This window comes from Dermochelys coriacea, chromosome 16, assembly GCF_009764565.3.
Source record: "Dermochelys coriacea isolate rDerCor1 chromosome 16, rDerCor1.pri.v4, whole genome shotgun sequence".
Taxonomy (NCBI): Eukaryota; Metazoa; Chordata; order Testudines; family Dermochelyidae; genus Dermochelys; species Dermochelys coriacea.
Genome location: NC_050083.1, coordinates 2,782,099 through 2,807,407, shown reverse-complemented (window position 1 = coordinate 2,807,407; position 25,309 = coordinate 2,782,099). Strand labels below are relative to the sequence as shown.

The following is a 25,309-nucleotide window of genomic DNA, read 5'->3' as shown; positions in this document are numbered from 1 at the left end:
AGACTAACACGGCTGCTACTCTGAAACCTGTGATTATGCAAGGCACTGAATTTAGCCGTATAGAGTGGAAATCTGTCAACACCAAATGCATCCGATGAAGTGAGCTGTAGCTCACGAAAGCTTATGCTCTAATAAATTTGTTAGTCTCTAAGGTGCCACAAGTACTCCTTTTCTTTTTGAGAATACAGACTAACACGGCTGCTACTCTGAAACCTGTGATTATGCAAGGCACTGAATTTAGCCGTATAGAGTGGAAATCTGTCAACACCAAATGCATCCGATGAAGTGAGCTGTAGCTCACGAAAGCTTATGCTCTAATAAATTTGTTAGTCTCTAAGGTGCCACAAGTACTCCTTTTCTTTTTGAGAATACAGACTAACACGGCTGCTACTCTGAAACCTGTGATTATGCAAGGCACTGAATTTAGCCGTATAGAGTGGAAATCTGTCAACACCAAATGCATCCGATGAAGTGAGCTGTAGCTCACGAAAGCTTATGCTCTAATAAATTTGTTAGTCTCTAAGGTGCCACAAGTACTCCTTTTCTTTTTGAGAATACAGACTAACACGGCTGCTACTCTGAAACCTGTGTCCAGTTTTGGGTCCCATGCCACAAGAAGGATGTGGAAAAATTGGAAAACATCCAGCGGAGGGCAACAAAAATGATTAGGGGACTGGAACACATGACTTCTGAGGAGAGGCTGAGGGAACTGGGATTGTTTAGTCTGCGGAAGAGACAAATGGGGGGGATTTGAAGCTGCTTTCAACTACCTGAAAGGGGGTTCCAAAGAGGATGGATCTAGACTGTTCTCAGTGGTAGCAGATGACAGAACGAGGAGTAATGGTCTCAAGTTGCAGTGGGGGAGGTTTAGGTTGGATATTAGGAAAAACTTTTTCACTAGGAGGAGGGTGAAACACTGGAATGCGTTCCCTAGGGAGGTGGTGGAATCTCCTTCCTTCGAGGTTTTTAAGGTCAGGCTTGACAAAGCCCTGGCTGGGATGATTTAGTTGGGGATTGGTCCTGCTTTGAGCAGGGGTGGGACTAGATGACCTCCTGAGGTCCCTTCCAACCCTGAGAGTCTATGATTGTATGAAAACTCAGTATTATTATCTCCATTTTACATTGGGGAAACTGAGGCATGGAGCAGTTAAAGTGACTTGCACAAGGGCACTGGTACCTGCTATATAGGCAGGAATAGAACCTAGCTCTCCTGAGTCCCACTTGAATGCACTATCCACTCGTCCTCACTGCCTCTCACAGAGCAGGCTCTAACCATTGACTTTAACATTCCAGTCATGCCAAGCTTCGCATCGGGTTGCAGTAACCTCAGCTAGGCCACACACAGGAGCAGCTCCAATTCCCCTGGCCCCTAGCAGTGGTGCCCAGGCCGGGAAAGCATTTCTTCTCGTCTTGCCCGCGGTGTCTTAATTTCGCTCTTGACGTCCCGATTGTGTGCGAAACGCTGCACCTTTGTGTCCCCTTTTCCCCCTCCCCTTTGGGGGTTACTTTACGGCCGGGGTTCTGATTTGCATACTTAGACATTGATATGCACAGATGCCAGCCAATGAGCAGCTGTGCACCAATGGGCCAGGCTGGGTGCCCGAGCCCTCTGCCCCCAGCCCGGGGCCCAGGCGGGAGACGCAGGGAACGACAGGCTTGTGCCACGTGAGTGCCTGCGGGCATGGGCGATGCTGGGCTCCATTAGTCCGGCCTGGGCAGGGTGGGGCCTCTGGGATGGAACCATCTGGCCTGGGGGGGCGGGGCTGCGGACCATAGAGAGGGGCTAGAGTGGCTCGAGCCGCTCGGCCGGAGCGGAAGCGAGGAGCGGGAGGGCCGGAAGCCAGCGGCGTGGGGAGGAGCTGGGGCTGGAGCTGAGGTGGGAGATCCGGCCGGGGGCCTGGCTCGTGGGCGGGGGGAGCCTGGGACGAGGGGGATCCTGATTTGGGGGCTGGGGCCTCTTCCGCCCTAGAGGGCTGGCTGGGGGGCTGGGGCCAAGAAATGGCCGAAGTGGGGGGTGCCGGGGGCCCTGGCGGGGCCCAGAGGGGGCAGGCGCCTGCCTGCCTGCCTCGCTCTCTGCCCCTGGCACGGAGCTGCCAGACACGCCGGGGCCGTGTGTGTCAAGCAGCTGGCAGAGCCAGGAGCTGGCTGAAAGCAGCAGGGTGGGGATTGGTGATTTAAGGGTTCAGCTCATGAATTCTCCCAGGGCAGGCTGGAAATGGGAGAGACTGTGTCGGGTTAGAGGGACCCCAGGAGGAATGGGAGCTCAGCATCTAATCTCCCTAGACCACTTCTCTGTAGTGGGGATGCTAAGACATAGACACACTTGTACCCGCGTTGGGGCGAGTGGGAGCCCTACTGTAGGCTGGGTTCTGGTAGCTTGGGGCATTTTCATCACTATCTTAATTAAGCCTGCTGAGCTGTTGGAAACATCTCTATACAGCTCCCTAGTGGAGAGGTGGTCTCTGGGGCTCCTTGCATCTTGCGCCAAGGCCATGCTGTCTGCATCTGGGGTCATTATCTTATCATGTCCCTCTTTCTACCTGTAGCCCGGTATCCGTGACCACTGCTCTCCTGGCTACATGCCCAGGAGAAGATGAGGTTTTTCTAAGTACTACCACAATTCCAAGCTTCTGAGGGGTTGTTACGAACTGTGAGTCAAAGGTATATATGCTGTTTAACCTGTTGTTCCGGGTTACAAAAAGTTCTCAATTGGCTACAGCCTATATTTACAGTCCATATTCTCGTTTTTGAAATCCACCTGTAGTCCATCAAGATGAAAGAGCAAAGAGGGAATATTGTCAGGTGGCTATAGCAGGAGAATAGTTTTGCTTCTGATTTATTGTATGGCATTAGCCAATTCACTGGTTTGTGCCTCAGTTTCCCCAGCTGCAAAATGGATACCTTCATCATAATACCTGTTTCACAAGAGGGGGGGTGAGAATTAATGAATGTTTGTTTGTAAAGGTCTTTAGGATCCCAAGATGAAAGGTGCTATAGGCATGCACACTGTTATTAAAGGATAGTGTGGTGTTAATGCAGATAATTGAAAAAGACTCGGGGCTCAATCCTTCTCCCAGTGAATTCAGTGGAAGCAGGAGCAGGCCCTAAAAGTGAAGCAGCAGCAGCAAATTCTGGCTACGTGCGAGTACCCCATTGAAGTCACAGTCCACCATGGGCCATCAGCAGTGTTTGAACCTGGAACCTTCAGCACCAAAGCTTAGATGTCTACCTCCTAAGTTAAAGGACAAGGTCCATTAATTATCAGCAGTAGCAGGCTGTGCCTCTTCTGTGGACCGCTCCCAGAGCGAGAGACACTGCCCACTTTACAAATGTGTTCTATGTTATCCCCCCAGCAGGGTAAGCCTCTCAAGAGTGTCTGAGCTGGCCTAGAGTTTGGGTCTGTTTAGATGCCAGTTCTATAATAGCCTCTGCTTTGGGCCAATAGCTGGGGTTGAAACCCAAAATATAGACCTTTACCCTTCTCTGAGGAGGAAAGATAACAAGGTTGTAAAGGGTGAGTAATTGCTCTTATTGGACCAATTTCTATTGGTGAGAGAGACAAGCTTTTGAGCCACACAAAGCTGCTCTTATGGAAGTCTTATCTACCAGTAAAAGATATTACTTCCCCCACTTTGTCTGGCTAATATCCTGGGACCAACACCCTGCATTACCACCCCACCCGGGGTTGGCCCATGCAGAGTGTAGCTGCCTCCTACTGCCCCCAGCTAATAGATCTTGTTCTTTAGCTGACGTACTAGAAGCTGTGCTTTTGTGCTGAAAGTCCCAGGGTCAAATGCTGCTGACAGCCTGTGTTGGGGGGTCACTGTATGAATATGTGCATGAATACAGCTAGGCCCGTATGTGAGCATTTGTAGTGACTGATCTTTCACATGTGAACAATTTCATAATAAATGTTAGTATCTGTCTTGGTACTATGGAGCCTTAAAGAGTTGCTACATTAAAAAATAAAAGTAGAAAATTCATTAAGAAGCCATTTCTGTTTGTGGACAAAAAAATAGAAGAAAATCATTAAGTCAAAGAGAATTTTTAAAAAAACAGCAACACAGCACACCACCAAATGTTATGGTACAAACGCCAGTGATTGGTAATGTGAATTTTAGAAATCTCTCACTTTCCCTGTGCGGTTGTTTGCTGCTTCCTGTAAAAAGCTGCTGTTCCTTCCTTCTATGACTCTGAATAAGTTTGTTCAGACAGGAGAACCTTGCTACTCTGCATGACCCCAAACTGGGATGTTTCTACCTTCTGTGATGAGCAGGCACCAACTTCCCCACTGTGTTTATTTTCAGAGCCCTTTGGTGACAGAATGACAGTATGGATGTTGGGGATAGTCCCTGTCTCCCAGACTGCATCCTCTATGAGATTTTCCTGTACCTGGACCACGTAGATGTGCTCTCGGTGGGGTTGGTGTGTCGGCAATGGCATGCGGTGGCCCGGGATGAGTTCCTGTGGAAGGAGCTGTTCTATAGATACTACAGGGTCTCTCGGGAAGTGCCACGGCATCCAGGTCTGGTATTTTTAACTATGTTTAGTAAGTTATCAATTTTGCACTGTTGAAAAGGGCTGGGTTAGCTGACTGATAGACCACAGACCTGTTAATTCCCAAAACAGGAACAGCATTGGCAGCAGCACAAGATTTCCTCCATGCAGCCCTGCCAATTTGCCCCACTCTGACCTATAGGGACCCCATCTCTGACTGATGGTATTCTATAAAGGCCCATCCCTGGAGAGCTAAGCACCAAGATGTGTGCGGGACATACAGCTCCCCGTAAATTATTTAATCCTTGGCCTCTTGGACAGGTCAGATGTGACATGGACACTGGTCCATGTGACATGAACAAGGGATTGCAGTCCAGGGAACATCAGCCATCACATAGTGACCTAGAGGGGAAAGGGTCTATTGCTCATCAGACCCTGTTGAAAAATGTGGAATGGAATTTGCTGAAAATTCAGAATTCCCCTCCCCCCTATCCACGTCTAAAATTTAAAGATTTTTTTTTTTTAAACCCTTCTGCAGACTGTCAGTTTCTTACAATACCTAGACTAGGCTGCTGGGTAATTATTGTCCCTTTAAGAAGGGCATAAGCAGGTACAACGAATCTCATGTTTATGGTGGTGGTGTATTATCCACTTTCAAATGTGTGTCTCACTTGGCCTTGCACCTGAACATCTGCAACCACTGGTTGAGGACTGGCCAAGGAAGACAACAGTGGTCCTTAACCATGGATCACCAGCTCATGTTCCTAGTGTAGAAAGATCCTTGTTGCTGAGAGGACTCAGGGACTGGGCATTACCAAGATGCATACAAGTACCAGCTGGGAGGTGCAGGCTTTATCATGATTCTGCAGAACTCTGCTCCCCACCGTGTGACATGTACAGCAGCCATGTGCTCATCCTTCAGTTCCACTCCCATGGAAGAGAGTGGGAAATCAAGCGGATGCAGAGGCAGAGAATGTCTGACCTTCCAGCTGTGTGAGGCAGGAGAGTCATGCTGTAAAGAATGAGTGAGCAAAGAACCCATTCTTGGGGGAGGGAGAATGAAGTACAAAACTGGGACTGCAAAAATCCACTTGGCTTCAACCCTGCAGCCTTTAGGATGTGTAGCTCCAGCATGGGGCTGCTGCCTGTTTTCTGAAGGTGTATTTAATATTTCCATGTTAGTTTTGTTTGACTTGTGCATGTGCTCCTCTAATTCCTGTTTACTCTGTGGCCATAGCTGGCAAACCTGTTTGTTAGCTGCTGTTATGTCATTGGACCCATTAGTGCGGTAGAGCAAGTCCAGGAATTTGGTTGGGTACTTCCCCAGCTGTGCAGGGAGCTGAAAACAAAATACCTGGAGCACTTGGTGCACTGGCCTGTGCTGCTTTCCCCGTGTGACATACCTGTGACAAGAGGCGGATATTAAAGGATACTGCCAACAAAATGAGTGGCTGAACTGGAGTTTCAAAGAGATCATCCACCCTAGGGGACTGATGGAAAGGAGCAGAGCCCCCCAGTCTGATCAGTAGGTAGATCTGCCTGTGTCAAGCTGCCCCGTTGAGAAGGGACTACAATATCAGGGTTCCAGTTCAAACCTAGGGAGAAGCATCATGTCTGTAGGCTCAGTAAATGGGATCCAGGGGCTGCTGTGACTAGGAGCATTAGTGGAATGCCAGATTAGAGCTGTGACCCATCTAGCCCGCTCTTCTGTCGAGCAGGGGCCAGTGCTGGATACTACAGAGGAAAGTGGAAGATCCCTTAATGGACAGTTGTGGAATATGCTGCCCATGAGTTTCTTCCTAGCCCTCAGTTAGTGGCTGCTTCATACCCTGCAGCGGGAGAGTTGATATCCCTAACTTTTGAACTCCTATCTAACATAACTATGGATGTTCTCATTACGTATATAAAGGTCAACTCCTCCTCTGAATCCTTGGCCTCGTCAGGCCTCAAACTGGCCTGTGGAACTCACTGCCACAAATTATGCATTTGTATAAAAAAAAAATCTTACTTTTGAGTCTTAAGCTTGTGACCTTTCATTTTCACTAAATGTCCCCAGGCTCTTATATTGTGAGAGGTCCTGATGTATTTTTGTGCACCTCTGTCGCATCTCCTCTCTAAATTAAACAGGCCCTGTTCTTCAGTCCCACTTCATCTAGAAGCCTCTTCAGACCATTTCTGGAGTTCTCATTTTTTCTATCTTATTGTTGGCAGAGGGAACAGAACGGAACTCAGCATTTCAAATGAGGGTCCCCAATTAATGTATATAGCTACCCCAACAGTAGGACAATGGCACAGACGCCTAGGGAAGTCATGGAAGCTCCTTCACTGGAGGTTTTCAAAAGGAGGCTGGACAGCCATCTATCTTGGATGGTTTAGACACAACAAATCCTGTGTGTTGGCAGGGGGTTAGACTAGCTCAGTGGCTCTCAGCCTTTCCAGACTACTGTGCCCCTTTCAGGAGTCTGATTTGTCTTGCGTGCCCCCCGATTTCACACACTTAAAAAATACTTGCTTTCAAAATTGGACACAAAAATACAAAAGTGTCAGCCACACTATTACTGAAACATTGCTTCCTTTCTCATTTTTACCATATAATTATAAAATAAATCCATTGGAATATAAATACTTCCATTTCAGTGTATATAGAGCAGTATAAACAAGTCATTTTATGAAATTTTAGTTTGTACTGACTTCGCTAGTGCTTTTGATGTAGCCCGTTGTAAAACTAGGCACATATCTAGATGAGTTGATGTACCTCCTGGAAGACCTCTGCATACCCCCCTGGGTTAATCGTACCCTTGGTTGAAAACCACTGGACTAGATGACCCTTGTGGTCCCTTCTAATCCTGTGGTTCTATGATGATGTAATATTCTTACTAATGTCTATCCCTTCCTTATGCATCCTAACATGTGGTTTGCACCTTAACCTCTGCTCAGGGCTCAACAATAGGCATTCATTGGACTCTCCATGGTGATCCCTACATCTCACTGTGTGGCTGAGAACCCACCAATGTTTCTGAATTAAAATCCTTCCAATAGATGTTTCCTTGTATTAAGATGGTCAGAGAAAATCTGATTACCAATGGCTGTGGCTATGGCAGCCTTGTCTATACTTGGGCTCCTGCCATTGCTAACGCTAGTGAGAAATGTTGAGTCCCTGTTATAGACAAGTCATGTGGCTTTATGGCTTCCACTTATGCTGAGCTTTGACTCCTCCCTCCTATCCGCATGTGTTGTAGCTGCTGTTTCCTGGTACGAGGACTTCCAGAGGCTCTATGACACCATCCCCTGTGTTGAAGTGCAGACCCTGACGGAGCACAATGACCAGGTCTTGCACCTTAGCTTCTCCCACACAGGTTACCTGTTTGCATCCTGCTCCAAGGACTGCACAGTTAAGGTAAAGGGCATGCAGCTGTTGTTCTGCGGGGTTTATTCACTCATCTAGGCTGGCCACATTCAGGTTCCAGCTGTGAAAATCTTCCATTGAGCTCTGATATGCTGACCCTCTCTGGTTAGTGCTGTCAGGCCTTCTAGTCAGGAGCTGTGGGGAGGGATTCTGGGGCTGAAACTTCTTAGTGTCCAGAAAGCAGAGAAGGCATGATGGGCAGGTCAGGAGCATCTGAGTTTGTGGGGCTTTGGGTCATCCGGACTGCTCAATCTGTCCTTCTCCGAGTGGCTGGTTATCACTGCAACTTCTGGGACTCCTTTACTAGACCTCTTTTTTGCTTCCTTTACAGGGCTTGGTGCATTTCTTGTATGACATGGCTCTCCTAAATGTATAGGAAATCAAGGAGGGGAAGCAGGGGTTGTGGAGGTTATGGGCAGGTTGCACAGGGACAAGGGTTTGGCTGGGGAAGGAGTGGGAGTTGGAAGTGGGTTTGCAAAGCAATCTCTGGATACCATAGACTGTAAGGCCAGAAGGGACCATCATGATCAGTTAGTCTGACCCCCTGCTCATCACAGGCCACTGACCCTTCCCCACCCACTCCTGTAACAGACCCCTAATCTAATTCCCTTGCCTGAGCTCTCCCTCGCTGAGATTTCTGACCTAAGCCCCAAGCCATGTGCTGTCACCCCAGCATGAGCAATGATTGGGCAGGGATTAGGAGAGTAGGAAGGGGACCCAGGAAACAAGTGAGACATAGACATAGAATATCAGGGTTGGAAGGGACCTCAGGAGGTCATCTAGTCCAACCCCCTGCTCAGAGCAGGACCAGTCCCCAATTTTTGCCCTAGATCCCTAAATGGCCCCCTCAAGGATTGAACTCAAAACCCTGGGTTTAGCAGGACAATGCTCAAACCACTGAGCTATCCCTCAGTGGTGTGAACAGTTTTGTGGGTCTAGGTGTCAGGGCTCCTGACTCTGCTACTGACTCGCTGTCTCTGTGGGTGGGTCATGTCCCCTCCCTGTGCCTCATCTGGGGGGCTCTGCACATTGACTGGGTTCACTTGGCCTTGACCTGGGGAAAGCTGGCTGGGTGCATCGGGGTCCAGCCTGACTGTTGAGGTGGCCAGTGGCGATGTGGAGGTTGGAAGGTGGACTAAGTTAAGGCCTGGTGTCCCTACCTAGACACCAACTCCATTGCCAGGAACCAGGGGAGTCCTGTCAGACTGCAGTGACTTCTGCTAGCATAGGGCCTGGGCCCAGCTCCAATTCCACTCGCATTGCACTGGGGCCCAGTACAGTCAGAAATGAAGATAGTCACAGGCCCTTCCCCCCAGCCGGGGGATGTGACCAGTGTTCCCTCTTATTGCTTACGCCCATGTGCGGAATGAGTTTTGTTATGGACACCAATATGGAGATGATGTGTGACATGACCCTATGTGACACATCACCTTCATATTGGTGCCCATAACAAAATTCATGTGCTGGGCGTGGGGCCGAGGGGTTCAGAGTATGGGAGGGGGCTCAGGGCTGGGGCACAGGGTTGGGATGTATGTGGGGGGGGGTACAGGCTCAGGGTGGGGGTGGGGATAAGGGGTTTGGGGTGCGGGAGGGGGCTTTGGGCTGAGGCAGACGGTTGGGAAGGGTGAGCAGGGGTGCTCTGGGGTGGGGCCGGGGAGGAGGGATGCAGGCTGCACTGAGGCCGCAGTGGGAAAAGAGGACTCTCCCCAGCCCTTTCTCACCTCAGCAGCTCGGGACCAGGGGAGAGGTACTTCTCCCCGGCCCCAGCAGCTCCAGTGGGGCTGGGCTGGGCTGAGAGAAGGGCTCCTCTCCCTGGCAGCTCCGGCAGGCCGAGGGAGGGGCTCCTCTCTTCCGGCTGCGGCAAGTCCACGGCAGGTCCACACTGGGTTCAGTGTGGAGGGGCGCCTCTCCCCGCCGCAGCCCCGAGCCCCTGCACATGGCTTAATAGGGGGCTGCACAGTTTAGAGGGAACCTAGGATCTGACCCTAAAATGAACCAGGAGGCAGACCTGAGCTCTCAGAGGAACAACTGTCCTGGGTGCTGCAAAGCACCAGCCCTTGGAGGCTGAGGGAATGATAGTAACGGGGGCAGTGCACTGGTTGGGGCCAAATTCATCGAAGATCTTCATAGCAATGACTGCAAACCCTCCAGTTCCCTTCTGAATGGCTTTCTGGCAGCGAGGCTGGGGTTAGCACATCTCCATCTGTTTGCTTCCATGCCTCCTGACTGGTACTCTGTGAATCCTGGTTATCTAATGACATGCTCTGAGTGAAACAGCCTGCCCTGTCCCCTTTCTCCTCAGATCTGGAACAACGAGCTGGCCATTTCCCTGCTCCACAGCTCCAACATGAGGCTGTACAACTGGAGCTACACCCAGTTCTCCCAGTTCAACTCGGATGACTCCCTCCTCCTGGTGTCAGGGGTCTTTGTGGGGCCTCGCAACTCCTCATCAGGAGAGATCGCTGTCATTAGCCTGGGTAATGCTCATTTCAGCTTGGCTCTGCCTTGGTGTGAGTGTGGAACTGGCTGGATGGCCGCAGATTCAAATTGCCCTAGGAAAGCTGAAGGTGGCAATATGGAGGGGTTGTGATTGACCTATGGCTTGGAAAGGGAATGGATGGGTTTTTCATGTCCCTTTTTAAAAGGGACCTTTGGCAGACTCTAATGCTGTTGAAAGTGAGGCACTGATGCCATAGTCAGGCAGCAGGAGAGCAGGCAGTGGGCAAGCTTTCCCCCACAGCTCAGTCCTGAGGCCACCCCATCTCTGCCAATAGCCCCTGAGTCACAAAACCATTAGCTGGTCTTTTCCTGTCATCACACACAGCTTTGCTGATGCATATCCCTCTTGGCCTGGATTGCCCTCTGCTGCTCCAGTCCTGGGACCATATTAGTCTTGAATCACAGTATCTCATGGCACCTTAGAGACTAACAAATTTATTAGAGCATAAGCTTTCGTGAGCTACAGCTCACTTCATCGGATGCATTCCGAAATGCATCCGATGAAGTGAGCTGTAGCTCACGAAAGCTTATGCTCAAATAAATTTGTTAGTCTCTAAGGTGCCACAAGTACTCCTTTTCTTTTTGCGAATACAGACTAACACGGCTGCTACTCTGAAAAGTATCTCATGCTATCTCTATCCTGGGTTCCCTACCCAAGTGGAGGGTTCTTACAGGGATGGATTGGCTCAAAACCTGTGGGTCCTTGTTAATCGACAGGGACGCTCACTGCGTCGAGAAAGAGAGAGAGCCCCTATATGATCTAGACGAATATCTTGGCTGCTAGTTACCACAGAGCCACTGAAAGGCAGAGTGTGTCGGGAATCCACACTGATAACAAGCTGTAAGAGGGACCATCCATCTTTACATCCACTCTGCTTCAGGGATCAGCTGGGCCTCTGACTTGAATCCCTGTCCTGTGTGTCCTGTCTCTTGCTTCACTGGGGTCCTTTCCGTGGAGCTATATTATCCTCCCCCTTTCTCCTTCCCTACAGAGAACTTCACACTCCTCTCCAGGGTGAGGAATAAGCCCTATGATGTCTTTGGCTGCTGGCTGAATGAAACCAACTTGATTTCCGGCAACCTGCACCGAATTGGGCACATCACCTCCTGCTCTGTGCTGTGGCTGAACAATGCCTTCCAGGTGTGTCCCAGGGCCATGCTTCTCCAGGCTCTGGGTTGTTTAATAGCCTGGACAGTTCCTGTCAGCTGGGTGTGAGACATTGACTCTTTGACGTCACTGCTGAGGCTCCTTTTTGGGGGATGATGCCTTAGAGAAATCTGGGCACTGCCAACGGGTGAGGAACAGAGCGCTCTCCCACGATCATGCCTCCTGTAGTGGGAGTTAGGGTCATTCTGGGAGCAAATACAGTGATAACATGAACTTGGGAGAAGGTTAAGAGAGGTGGAGAGCTTAGGCTCAAGGTAGAGTTGGCTCAAGGCGGCCCTCCAGTACCCAGCTGCCTCCCTGGCACAGCACCCGTTGCAGTGGGCACTTCCCATGTGGCTCTGTGCTGTCTGCTTCCATGCACTCGTGTCGTGTTAATGGGAATGGAGACGAGTCCAGCCCAGGGTCTCATTCTGGAAGGGACCAGAGGATGAGCCACGGTGAGCAGGTGGGTTAAGAGTCATTGGATGCCTTGATGGGTCCTGTGAAAGCTGGGTGCCTGGGGCTGCTGGAGTCTGTCAGCTGTTGCCAACCTGCCATCATATCTGGGTGCTTGGCCTTATGGGACATGGGTGCTCACTGGACAGGGAATTAATATGGCCACAGATGGGCCAAAGAATCCTCCTTGCTAGAGGAAATGAGGGAAGTGAATGACATGTGACTTGTTGGAGGAAGTGCCGTCTCGCACTTTGTGGCTGCCAATGAGTGGGATCCAAGCACTGCTCCTGCTCTGTCACGAGTTCTCTGTGACCTGTGGAATTTACTTACCCACTGTGCCTCAGTTTCCTCCTTGGTGAAATAGGGAGAACAGTTCCTCCCCCTGGGGGGGCAGGTGTTGGATAGGGAGGTTGAGCTCTTGTCTGCTTGTTGCGCTTTGAGATCCTCGTTTGACAGGCACTATCTGTTTGTACAGCTCTCCTCACTGAGCCTTACTACAGCAGGCTCTTCTATTGGCAGGCTGACCCCTTGCTTCTCCATAGCAGACGGGAGCATTATTATTAGTTTGCCACTTGTGCCCTTCCCCTCAGTTCTTTAGGCTCACGCATGCTCTATTCCATCTGCCACCTCTTTCATTAGTTACTACAAACTGCCCCGGAGAAGGTGGACAAACAGTGCCTGGCAGCCCATCACTGTCTTGTTGCTGGCCCTGGCAGCCCTATAGAATGAGAATAGCTCCTTCATCTTTCACTGGGTGCTATGAAACCTCAGTCTTTATTATACAAGCACCAGGGAGCTCTCAGTGCTGAGCAAACATTGAATTGTTAATCCTTGCAGCCCCTAAGAGGTAAGGATTTAATTCCCCCGTTTTACAGATGACGGAAAATGAAGCCTGGATGTTGAGTTGCCCAAGTTCTGAGCCAGACCCTGCAAGTCCTTTCTCTACCCATTAGCCTGTGCTCCCTTTTTAGTGGTGTTGACAATTTGCATGCCCAAAGAAGTGGAGCATTCATGTCACTAGCAGCCTATGTCAGTGCAGATTGCGAGATGAAGCAGCTTGCAGGATGAAGTAGCTGCAGTGAAATTCTCCCAAAGGAAGGAAATGGAGGAAACAAACTCTAGGAAGCAAACTGGTAATTGTTTTTCTGCTCCTAGAATGGCCAGTCAGCTGGCACCAATCACACTGAACCTGTGGTCAGAATAGAAGCTTTGTTCCTGAACCTATATTTGTTAGGACAGGCGGTGTCAGCTAGAGGACTAAAGCAGAGAACTCTGGGTTCTATTCCCAGCTCTGCCGCTGTCTGGCTGTGTGACCCTGGGTAAGTCACTTCCCATCTTACAGGTGGGGAAACTGAGGCACAGAGGGGAACTGCTATACTGGACCATCTCCAGGGGGCTCCATTCACCATCACTTGTAAAGTGCTTTGACAGCCTCTGTTGAAAGGCCCTAAAGGGCACAGTGCTGTTTAGAGAGGGTTCTCTTGAGAGGGTTTGGGACTCCTATGAAGTCTGTTGTAGAAGTGATCCTGAGCTCTTTCGTGCTCTCTGGTACTGTTTGGTCACAGCGAGAAGGCATCTGCGCACTCTCTTCCCTCTGTTAACAGGGCATAGAGTCTGAGAATGTGAATGTAGTGAAGAGACTATTCAAAATCCAGAACTTGAATGCCAGTACCATCCGGACAGTGATGGTGGCAGACTGCAGCCGCTACGACGCCCCGGATCTGCTCCTGGACTACAAGGAGCAGCTGGCTGCTGCCACCTCTCCCTACCAGGTCTTTGATCTTGGCAGTGACAGTGAGGAAGAGGAGGTGAAGCCCAAGCAGAAAGTGATGCCAGAGCCAGTGGCGCAGGCATCGCTGGATGGTGGGAGCGGGACAGCAGAGGATGGGCTGCAGCAGTTCCTGGATGACATCCTTGAAGGCCGTGTGATGCCCGTCCTGAGTGAGAGAGAGCTGGAGACAAAGGTGGCAGAGCTGCTTGCTAGGAACCGGACTAAACCACCTGAGCTAAACCAGCTCCCCACAGAGGCCAGCAACAAGAAGAAGTACTTAATCTTCACCACAGGATGCCTCACCTACTCTCCACATCAGATAGGTGAGTAGCAGAGCTCTGCCTTGCTCGGGCTCCCACTGGGCTCTGACGTTCACAGCACAGTCTGAGGGAAAAGCTGGGCAATGACTGTCCACTTGCTAACTCAGTGCCTTATTGTAAGTGAGCTGCTGTTTTAGTGAAGAGGCTCTGGTCACCTCCTAGCACAGTGGATTTCTGTTAGGTGCCTTCTGTAGTTAAGGTTTCAAAACTGCTTCCATTATAACCCCTTTCCAAAATGCTTCCCACCAGGCTTTATTTTTCTAGGCTTGGTCACTGGCTAAAGGTGAAACTTTCTGGGAAGTTTATGCAAAATCCTGTCAGCTGTTTTGAGATAAAAAAAAATTCAACTCCCTAGAACTTTTTTTTTTAAATAAAAATCTAGCCACCCCTTTTATTTAGTTGCAGCTAGAGAAAAAATGTCTGGGTTTGAAATGTAAATCTCGTCATAGCCATGGACCTGTCTGAGGGCTCGAGCCCTTGCTGGGTTTAAGAGCTCCGAGCATCTGCAAGCTACATACCGAGCATGCTCAGCAGATGTATTTTTATTTTTTCTTTCTGTGGTACTTAGAAAACTGCAGGTGCAATCAGTTATATGGGAGCTCTTGGCAATACTGACAGCTAATATGTCTCTGATTCTCCCAGTTTGGCTTGTTCAGAGATCCCATTGAAACTCAGGGCAGGTTGGAAGAGGATCAGCTCAGATCTGAGTGCTCAGGCCTCCAGCATATTAGGGCTTTGCACATTCAGCCAATGCTTGCTTTAAAGCATTCCCACAAACAGCACTCTCTAAAGTCTGGATCCCCACTTTTAAGTGGTCTAATTGTAGAAGGTTCAGTGATTTCCAGCCCCTGCCTCATTTCCTCGCGGAGACGCAGCCACAGCCACAACACTAGCCCTGGTGGCTGACTGCCAGAGTCCTAGGTGACAGCCTCTTTGGAAGGGGTCTTTCCCTCCACTTTTCCATCCATGCTGGAGCCTTGAGTGGGAAGAGCCCTGGGGAGCTAGGGCAAATGCTAGAGCAGTGAGGAGTGTCACCACCAGGAATGGGAGTGGGGACAGCTGATCCTCCCCCCACCTATCCCCCAGCTTCTTTTCAAAAGGTCCCTAAGAAACCGAGCCTAAGACCAGGGAGGAACCAACCATGTCTAGTACAAGCAGAAGGGGAGGGAGCAGGAAGCTGCTCTTGGTCTCCCTGCTCTGCATCTGTTGTGAAGCCACCAGGGTGAAGCGAACTTTGCATCTTCCTGGTTCCTTCCCCTGCCTGCACTCCCCAATTCAACCTCCATCCCCTCCTGCTGCTGGCTCTCCTGGCTCTGATCTGATTTTGCCACCTGCCTGAGCCAGAAGGAAAGGCTTTCCAGGTTCTAAGTTTGTAGAAAATAGTTAAGATGAGCCATTTGGGAAATAGTCTTCGATCATATAATTGAAGCCTGACTCCTAGTGCATGGTATACACAAGGGGACGAGTTAAGGTCATGTGTCCAACCCTAGCTTTGGCATTTTGTGACTTTACCTGTGCACTGTAACACTGCAATAATGTAGATCTAGCATCTCTAGGTTTCACCACCACCACCAGCAGGCTGTAATTGTCTGCCATCTGGTCTTGTGTTGGTGTTGAGAAAAGTACAGCCCATCCTCCAACCTGGCCTGACATCACCTTTTCAGCTTGGGCCCTGGTGGCTACAGGATGCTCCATCTGGATGTGAGCAGTCAGGTCCCTTGGATCAAGGCTGCATATTGCATGCTGGGACCTGTAGTTTACATAGGCTGAAGCACCATGTGAAAAATGGAAAACAACTGCAAATTATGTGCAGTCCTTGGGCTCCTGTAAAGCTGCCAGCATAGCCCTCTGTTGGACAGTTATGGTGCCTTTGAATTAAAGGGATTTCTTAACTTGGAACTGTTGCCTAAAGCAGAGAGAGTGATCCTATACCAGGGCAAACCACTGGCTTCTTCCTCTCCCAATGGCAGGCATCACAGAATATTTGCTGAAAGGTTTGTGTGTAGAACAGGCCTCCTGCATCTGCTCTCTGCCCCAAGGACTTGGTATTTAAATTTACTCGCTGCATGTTTGGAGCACACCGCTCCGATGGGTTGGGTGCACTATTGAAAGTCCTACATGCCCCACTGGTATGTCATTGACTCACGTGAGACCAGAGTTTAGTCCTGCTACCAAAGGTCTCGGCTTCACTCATCTGACCTGTGCTGCTCTCCGGCAGGGGCTTTGGTGGCTTCCCTTTCCTCCCACACTGCAGGATTTCTCTGCCAGACCTAGCTTTGAATCCAGGAAATGTGCTACTTAGTCTAATATTCAAATGAAACCTGTCACAGGAGCCAGGGAAGCCACTTTTCTTATTGAGCTCCAGGCAGAGTTGTGAGCCAGGGCCTGTTATAGGCTCTCGGCTGTGTCTCATTTGGGCTGCTGGGATGGATTTCCCCAGCCACCTCCCAGACAGGACCTCAAAGCTGGAATTCAGCTGTCATGGTGCTGTGCTCATATGGTAAAACATCCCTTAGGGAACCTATTTGGTGCCCCTTTATGGCGTACAGAAGACAGGTGTGACTGGGGTCCTAGTGGGGGCCAGCTGTGGTCACTCAATTAGGGTGAACCGCAAAGAACGGGACAGACAAACCCCCAAAAGCTGGTGGATATTCCAATACTTAGATTTACCAAGCCAGCATAAAACAGCTTCTTTATTACCTTACTGGTTACTCAGAAGTCCAAACAACACAGTTCCCTTAAAGTGATCCAGCGTCAGGCCTCCATCCAGGTACCCACATCAGATATGATGAAATTAATGTAAATCTTACTTCATCATATAAAAGAAAAGGATCTACCAATCCCAAAGAATCGGACACATTGTCTCCCAGGTTAATGAATATTCCAGATCTTACCCAAATACACGCTACAGCCAAGTCTTGTTAACTAAAGTTTATTAAAAAACGAGAGAGAGAGAGAGAGAGAGAGAGTAGGGTTAAAAGACCGACAGACAGACAGGAGTTCAATTCATTGAGGTGCAGATTGACGGCAGAGATGGTGAGCTTCATAGCTGCAAAGAGTTCTTTCAGAAATAGGTTATAGTCCAATGACCTCTGTCCAAATATCATATTCAGGGCGTTCCAGCATAACTGGGACCTCAGTCTTGCGACTCAAACTTCCCCTGATGAAGCCTAAGCAGATCTGAGATGACAGAATCGGGACCCAAGGACCTTTTATGCAATGTCATGTCTTTTGACAAGTTGGAGTTCAAAAGGTTATTAGCAGACTTTGAAGGAGGTCCATCACCGGTACTTAGCTATAGAATTAACATAAGGCAGTTTGTTGTTCCTCCACCATTCACAGTACATTTCAAAGAGAGATGAATACCGAGATATCCCATGTTTACAATTCATTTAAATGCTAGGATGTTCTTTTGACCTCTGAATTATCTGAATACAGCATAGGCAGGGACTGTTGATTATGTTGTTGACCCTACTCATACATATGTAAATACACAAAAACACAAACATTCTCTCCCCACATGTCATATGAGGGTTATTTATTTTGCAGGACATTTAACCCTTTCTAGCGATGTGTCACAACAGGCCTTTCATGTGACTCTTGTCCTGCCCACAAGCTGATGCATTGTGGGCACAATCATTGAGGGCTTGTAAATTGCCTTGATCGACAGATAAAAATCACCAGGCACAACCAGTGTCCCTTAATTTAAATAATAACAATAATGCCAGCTCTTACAGTGCTTTTCATCAGCAGATCTCAAAGCACTTTACACACCTGGTCAGTATCATCCCCATGAGGAGTGAACTGGAAACATGGCCCGAAAAGGCTGGCAATTGGGGCACTTCCACACTTCTCTGTGCTTCTCTACACTTAAAATGCAGCTGTAGCACTTCAGTGAAGATACTACCTATGCTGATGGCAGGGGTTCTCCCATCCACCTCCCTGAGAGGTGATAGCTATGTTGACAGCGTGAGGTTGATGGGAAATTCTCCTATGCGAACCGGTCAGTATAACTGTCACTCAGGGATGGGGATTTTTCACGCCCCTTAGCAATGTAGTTATACCAATCTAATTTCCTAGTGTAGACAGGGCCTCTACCTCTAGAAGGCCTGAAGTGTGTTTACTGAGAACTGATAATGGTGTCGAGTGTGATCGTCCCAGGACTGATCCAGCTTGGAGGACTCAGAGCTGTGGCTTGGGATCTTTCTGCCAGTTACTGAAGGGGTTGGTGCGAGATCCTTAGCACAGAGCTGCTTCTTTCAAGAGTGAGTTTAAAAAGGTGTAAACCAAATGTCTGACTACACCCCCCCTCCCCCAACTCTATCGTCTCTGCATACAGGGACTGTCCTGCTATATTTGCCTTTGCAGGACGCCTCTGAGGAATCTGTTGCAAATGACTAAGGTTAAGATTCTGTCATAGGTATTTTTAGTAAAAGTCTAGGGCAGGTGTGTGACATTATTGACATGAACTGTGATCATATAGATCGTTGTTGCAACCAAGGTCATGTAGTGGCACCAAATCTTGTACAAAGAAGGTCAAGTAAGATGTCTATGAAAAGGTTATGATTGATTATGGTATCTGTAGGCATGTATCATTTTTGTATTTAAAGTTGTAAGTATCGGCTCTATACTGTCTGTATTTCAAACTTGTGCTATGCTTCTGGGTGACACCCCCAGCCAATTTGGCATCAGCACTGCCTAGCCTGCTTGATGGCCCATTAAGGCCCATCAGCTACACAGCTGACCCACTGAGAAAAGAGTGACTCAGCAGGGCATGCAAGGGCCTGCCTATGGACAGAACTCTGAGGTTTTTCCAGGCCATGTGCTGGGCAGCTTGTGTTTGGAACAGAGGAAGCACAAGCCACGTGGCAAAAGGACTATAAAAGGCAGCTGCATCACCTCCATTTTTTTTCTTCAATCCTGCTTCTTACTCCTGGAGGAACTTTGCTCCACTGAAGCTCTGAAACACCAGTAACCAAATCTGTCCTTAGACCCTGAAGCAAAGCACAAGGTTGAAATACAGACAGAGCGAACACTTAACTTTAAATACAAAAATGGTACATGCCTACAGATAGCATAATCATAACCAGCAAATCATAATCTTTTCATAGACACCTTACTTGACCTCCTTTGTACAAGATTTGGTGCCACTACATGACTTTGGTTGCAACAACGATCTATATGGTCACAGTTCATATTAATAACATCACAAGGTGTGAGCAATAAACAAAAATTCACAGAAGGCTGCATCCTGTCCCTGACTTTTACTAAGATACACTTGGGGGGGGACTAACAGTCAGAGCGCTGCCAGGGGCCAAACTCTGGCAGCTGCTCCAGTCCCGCCACTGCTCCTGTGGCAAGGGCTGATGGCTGCCGCTCCAGCCCCATGGGAGTGGACCCAGCCCCACAGGGCTGCAGCTCTAGCAGCCAGCCAGCCAGCAGCTCTGCCACTCCGGGGCCAGCCACCACTGTGGAAGCAGTCAGAGGTCCTGGAAAGTAATAGAATCCATGACCTTCATGACAGAATCGTACCCTTACAACTGAGTTTGTTCCCAGGCAGCAGGGAAGGGACCTTCTCTCAGGACTGCATCAGGAAACCACCACTGCAGTAACTGTCTGGTCCCGGTTAAACCTAGTTCCAAGGAGATTATAGCCATTGAAAGGAAGTGTTTTGTGTTTACTTTTGGAATTGCTCTGGCTGTAAACAGTGGGAGTGAAGAGACTAAACACCCCCATCCTAGCTGCAAACCTCACTGGAAGGGCACAAATGATGCTTTGGGCTGGTGCCACAGGAATAGCCAGCAAAAGAGAGAGTGCCAAGAGACTGATGCCCTGTACTGTGCCATGACTCTCAGTCCCCACCCGAGCCTTGTCATAAGGGAGTCAGTTCCCAGCCAGGGTCCCCCATGTGGGTTTCCTCTCTCCTAGCAGCTTGTAATAAGGTTTCAGAGGGATGCTCCTTGCTCTGGAGCCTGTGGGAAGCTCCCCTCAGTCCTTTGGCTTTTGCATATTACTTACGAGTCAGGCAGCAGCAGTGCCCTATTGCAGAGCAGACTAATCCCCCTTTCTGCCTCCCTTTCCCCTGAAGGGATTAAGCAGATCTTGCCTCATCAGATGACGACTGCTGGACCGGTGCTTGGGGAGGAGAGACGTTCGGACGAGTTCTTTGATTCACTGGATCATGTCATCGACATCCACGGTCACATTATTGGGATGGGCCTTTCTCCTGATCACAGGTGGGTGTGGCGGGATGCAAGGCACAGCAGAGCAGAGGGTCTGCCATGGGGATGGAGCCACTGGCCACCTGATGATCACTTCAACTGTAGTTAGTATGTGGGGGGGGGGAGGGGCCAGAGTTTGGTGACTTATTTAAGAAGAGCAAAGGGATTGTCCCCTGCCTCCATGCGTGTACACAGGCACAGACTAGATAGGCCCTTGGTATTTGAGATCTCTTCTCCCGCCCCCTGGCACAAAGCAAAATGCATGGAACTTAATGTGTCTTTTAGCAGAGTGATAAGCCAAGTTGGCTCTGCTGGGGTCTAACCCTGGGGTCTGAAAACCATCAACTACAGCACTGTGCAGAGGAATGCCTCCGTTCCAGCAAGGAAGTGACCCTGCAGCCAGGCAGAGCATGCCTAAGCTGCTCCATGCCAGAGGCTGCAATAATGGGGCACTGGACCCAGAGGGTGTTTCGGAGCATAAATGGCTCTTGCATGTAATCATGGTGGTGCTTTGCTCACGTGCACAGAGTTAAACTGATCACAGGATCTGGGGTCAGGAAGGAATTCCCCTCTCAAGCAAATCAGGGAGAGAGTTGAGAGGACTCTCCATTAGCTTAGCTGAGTGTAGCTTGCTCTTGAGTGCAGGGACTGGGGAGCTTGGGCTTTCCTCGTCTTGTGTTTCTGTTTCGTGTGTGTGTGACGGGGGGGAGGGGCACTTGGTTTAGCCCCCACCAGGGAAGAGGTGGCCAGGAGTCTTGGCTGGGAGGGATAGGAATGGAATTGGGGACGAGCTAGATGCTGATTTTAGTAACTGCATGCAGGAGCCCCCATCTGGAGCATCTGCATGCAGGAGCCCCCCCATAAGGAGATGTGTTTTCCCCATCTGTGTGCTCGTGCTCTGGCTCTGTACCTGGGCCAGGCCCTCGGAGTGGCTGGCTCGATAGAGGAACTTGGTGTATAAAATGAACTCTCCTTGGAGTTTCTCAGCAGCATGTACTTAAAGGCCCCTTGTTAGGCCCCTGGGGGGTTCCGACTTGCAGGGCTGGAAATGGCTCAATTGAAATCTTAAAAATAATTCATATAAACGGCTGTTTCCAAAACTCCAGCCTGCTCCTCCTCCTCCAGAGTCTGTAACCCAAACAACACAGCTGCGAGCTTGCACTGGAGAGCCAGGCAGTGAAACCAGCCAGTGCCCTAGCACAGTCACGCCAGAGTGGTTTTCTAGACCGGATGGTAATGCAGTTACTGGAGCAGTGACCCAGCAGTGTAACCTCTCCTCTCCTGTCCCCTAGGTACCTGTATGTGAACAGCCGGTCCTGGCCGCGGGACTGTGTGATCTCTGATCCCATGCAGCCACCCCCCATCGCAGAGGAGATTGACCTGCATGTGTTTGATCTGAAGACTATGAAGGAGGTGAAGCGAGCCCTCCGCGCGCACCGGGCCTACACCCCCAACGATGAATGCTTCTTCATCTTCCTTGACGTCAGCAGGGACTTCGTAGCCAGGTGCCCAGTGGGCCCGTCTCTCTTGGCCGCAAAGCTAGTGGGATGGGAGGGGAGAGAAACCCAGTATCCCTGACCTCTGTACTGTGCTCCTTGGGCCCCTGGGTTTGTTGTTATAGTGCTAGGTCTGTGGCTGAGATGGGGTAGATTCTGCAGCACAAGGCATAGCCTTGGAGGCACTAAGAGGGCAATTCCTGCAGCAGCATGACTTACCTGAAAAACTGTAGGCTTGTACCAAATGGGATGACTGGCAACCACATGCTCAGTGCAGTGACTAGGCTAGCACAGTCAGTATATTATGCTGTCCCCATGCTCTTGATTTGACAGTGCAGTACTGGATGAGGGAGCTCTGGAAGGTGGTATCTGGGGAGGAGATAATCGAGGCTTCTGGTGGTTTGGGATTGTGGAAGGAGCATGTTGATGTGTAAGTTAACTCTGAACCCTAAAGATGACCCATTGAACTGAGCAGCACAATTCACACCAGCACTACTGCAAACTCAGGCAAACACCCTTGCATCGATTCCCCTTGGCTTCTTCTTGGAAAGGTTTTCCTCACAGCTGTGAGGGCTGGACACAAGCTGGGTCAGTATTTTGGGTGTAACCCCAGGCCTTATGGAAGAGGCACCTGTTTCCTCCATATATTTTTGTGAGGCTTTTGGGGAAAGCGGGTTAGGGCCCCTTTCCCTCTGGCCAAGCTGGGTTCTTACTGGTGTCTTCTGTTCAATGCAGTGGGGCAGAGGATCATCATGGCTACATCTGGGACCGGCACTATAACATCTGCCTGGCCAAGCTGCAGCACGACAACGTGGTCAACTCGGTGGTATTCAGCCCCATTGAGCAGGAACTGCTCCTGACAGCCAGTGATGACACCACCATCAAAGTGTGGCGCTCCCCCCGCACAGTGCGCATCCACCAAGCCAGGAACCCTAAGCCTCGGAAGCTGCTCTTCTCCTGGCTCATGAACCAGAAGAGCTGAACCAGGCACCTGCTCATGCTGCTGCCTCACTCCAGCCACACCCTTTATTGTGCTTTGGACAGTGGGAGCGTAGATGGAGTAGCTGTGTGCAAAAGGCCCTGGAAGGATCCTACCCCAAGAGAGAACCTCATGCTCCCACCAATGGCTTGCATCTGACAAAACTGTTACAAGCTACAGCCTGTGAGCTGGGTCCGATCTGGGCCTTAGCAGGTCACTGCGGGGCAAATTCCCCATCCACATCTCACCAGTGCTGCTAGTCGGTCATGCTGCTTGCAGCCAAGCTTTGATCACTGATCAGCACAGACTCGGGTGGCTTATTTTTCTTCGAGAGCTTGGGATCTAGCCTCACTGAGAGCTGCTGGCTGCAAAGCAGTTGGCCAAAGGGAAATGTCGCAGCACTGCTCTTGTCACAACAGGACTGTTTTAGTAGCTGTTTGTTTGTCCCATGTAGGAGGTGCTGACAGTGGTACTGGTTAGCTAGGTCCTGAATACAAACTGGGGAGTGAAGAGACTTTCAAAAGAGGCTCTCGCTCTAGAAGTGCACAGCATTATGGCATGGGTTTTGGCTTGCCAGCACTAAGATTCTGCTGACGGCAGCTAGCAACTTTCTGCCCCACGTCTCCACCTCGGGCCTACCAGAGCCCAAGGCAAGTCTTGGTCGCTGCTTTCCATTAGCTGTGAGCCTGTGCATCTCCACCACTGGCTTCTACACAAGGGTACGTGGAGAGCTGGTGAGTCACATGGTACAGGCCTTGGTGAGCTGCTAAATAACATTAAGATGCTACAGTTGCATTGCCTAATGTAGTGTTTTCCAGGCAATCCGCTGCAGTGGTGATCACAAAGCTGAGGTTCCCCCTTCAATGGGTCAGAGTTGGCCATGAGTGTAGCTCATGCTGTGACAGTTGGAAACTCTTGGTATTTGGTCTGCAGGACATAGCAGGCGCCTATGCCATCCCAGCTGATGCCGAGTTGCTCACTAACTGCTACCTGGCTGAGACCTGTCCAAGTAATCTTTCACTATGGGTGACTTCTCCCTGCCATGGTACTGGCCTCCCCAAGCGCCTTTAAGTTCTCATCTAACAAATTGTCTAATGAAACAATGAGTCAGTCTTTGCTGTGCTCTGTCATGCTGCACTCCTAGTCTCACCCAAGGCCGCTGGAGCTGAGTGTGATGAGGCAGCCTGGGAAAGCCAAGACTGATGGGGGCTTCTAAAACTGGCAGTGGGAGATGAGGGGAAAATGTCTCACTTCCAGTAGCTGGACCTGGTCAAAGCTGATCCCTCTTTAAGAACTAGTTTGTCTTTGAAAATAGCCCTAGGATTTTAACTGAGTGAGCTAGGATCCAAATCCACAAGCCAGGATTTCTGAGGTGCTGGTAAGCGCAGCTCCCAGTGCCTTCAAGCTGCATGTCTCAGCAGCTTTGGACACAGCAGGCTGGAATTTGGAGGCCTCTGAACTGGGAAGCAGTGGTCGTGGCCTGCGCAGCAGGGGCAGCAGAGAAGGTTGCATACTTGTTTGTACGCTCTGCTCAAGTAGAGGCACAAGTCAAACTAAATGGTGCTTCTGCTGCTGTCTGTCAGTCCTTGGGGCTGTTGCTACCCTCCTCCAGCAGCAGGCTCCAGGGGCTCCACTCTCATCTCCTCACCTGCAGTTCACATACCAGGTCTGTCTGTCACTAGCAGCAACAACTGCCCCAGAGAGCAGGGAGGTTTTGTCTGCAAATGGTTCGGAAAACATGGATGCTTCCCTTGGAGCTGTTTGACCACTAACAAAACTAAATTCACTCCCCCAGCGTGGGGATTTTTTAAATAGTTGGGAGATCGTGTGAACCCTTCTCCTGCTTGCTGCGTTGGGCTTACGGCCGGCTCCACGCTGCCTGGGCACGGCCAGGACCTGAGCGCAGCAAGATGGTCTGTCTGCTCAGGCATTCTGCTCCTCGCTGCAGCAGGGCTCTCTACTACACCGGATCCAAGCTAGAATAGTCAGACGGCCTCATCTTTAGATGAGGTACAAGCCCATGTTTGTAACTGCCCCAAACAACCCCCTATAGCCAAGAACTCTAGTACAGAGGCAATACGCTAGGATCCCCCAAGGACTTGAGCATTGTACTGCTGACTGGGGCAGGGCCTGGAAAAAGCAGAGACCCTCCTGACACCCCCCCCCCCCACCGTGAGCCACAGAGGGTGGGTGAGGGGCCTAGGTGCCATCTGCCCATTCAGCGTAGAGAAGCACACCTTAGACCAGCACACTAGGCAGGGAGATGAACCTAGGTCTCCCATAGCCCAGCTGTGGCCTAACCAGGGCCTGAACAGTTAAAGGGGGGCAGCGATAGCTGCTGCTGTTCCTGCAGTCAGATTTTGAATGGGACCTACTCACGTAGCCAAGCCCCTCGGCCTGCCATTTACCCTGGGCTGTGGGGCTTAGGCAGCAGCTAGGCATCTGGCTGCCTAGAGAAAGCCAACAGGGCTAGCAACTTTAAGCATTGAGTGAGTTTAAGCTTCTACAGCTTTTTGT

The 25,309-nt window shown here is 50.1% G+C and overlaps 1 protein-coding gene across 10 annotated transcripts; it reads left to right on the top strand.

Annotated features, from left to right (window-relative positions):
• Positions 1-1,725: 1,725 nt before the first annotated feature.
• On the top strand, positions 1,726-24,914 carry FBXW5 (F-box and WD repeat domain containing 5). 10 transcript variants are annotated; one of them, XM_038375020.2, is made up of 10 exons: positions 1,726-1,876; positions 2,547-2,661; positions 4,308-4,525; positions 7,737-7,894; positions 10,206-10,380; positions 11,395-11,543; positions 13,610-14,099; positions 20,185-20,332; positions 21,610-21,822; positions 22,549-24,914. In XM_038375020.2, the coding sequence occupies exons 3-10, from the start codon at positions 4,333-4,335 to the stop codon at positions 22,793-22,795; spliced, it is 1,773 nt and encodes a 590-aa protein (XP_038230948.1). In that variant the 5' UTR covers positions 1,726-1,876; positions 2,547-2,661; positions 4,308-4,332; the 3' UTR covers positions 22,796-24,914. The 10 variants fall into 10 exon arrangements, with proteins under 10 accessions (XP_038230948.1, XP_043354976.1, XP_043354972.1 ...); XM_043499041.1 differs by having other exon boundaries at positions 1,773-1,876; positions 2,547-2,650; XM_043499037.1 differs by having other exon boundaries at positions 1,782-1,876; positions 2,547-2,650; positions 4,308-4,549.
• The last annotated feature ends 395 nt before the right edge of the window (positions 24,915-25,309 follow it).

Bases quoted from the DNA above. Each gene is read 5' to 3' on its own strand.
- FBXW5 (XM_043499037.1), top strand. From the start codon at position 4,333: ATGGATGTTGGGGATAGTCCCTGTCTCCCAGACTGCATCCTCTATGAG. The intron at 20,333-21,609 runs GTGGGTGTGGCG...CCTGTCCCCTAG, and splicing joins GGCCTTTCTCCTGATCACAG to GTACCTGTATGTGAACAGCC. The intron at 21,823-22,548 runs GTGCCCAGTGGG...TGTTCAATGCAG, and splicing joins AGCAGGGACTTCGTAGCCAG to TGGGGCAGAGGATCATCATG.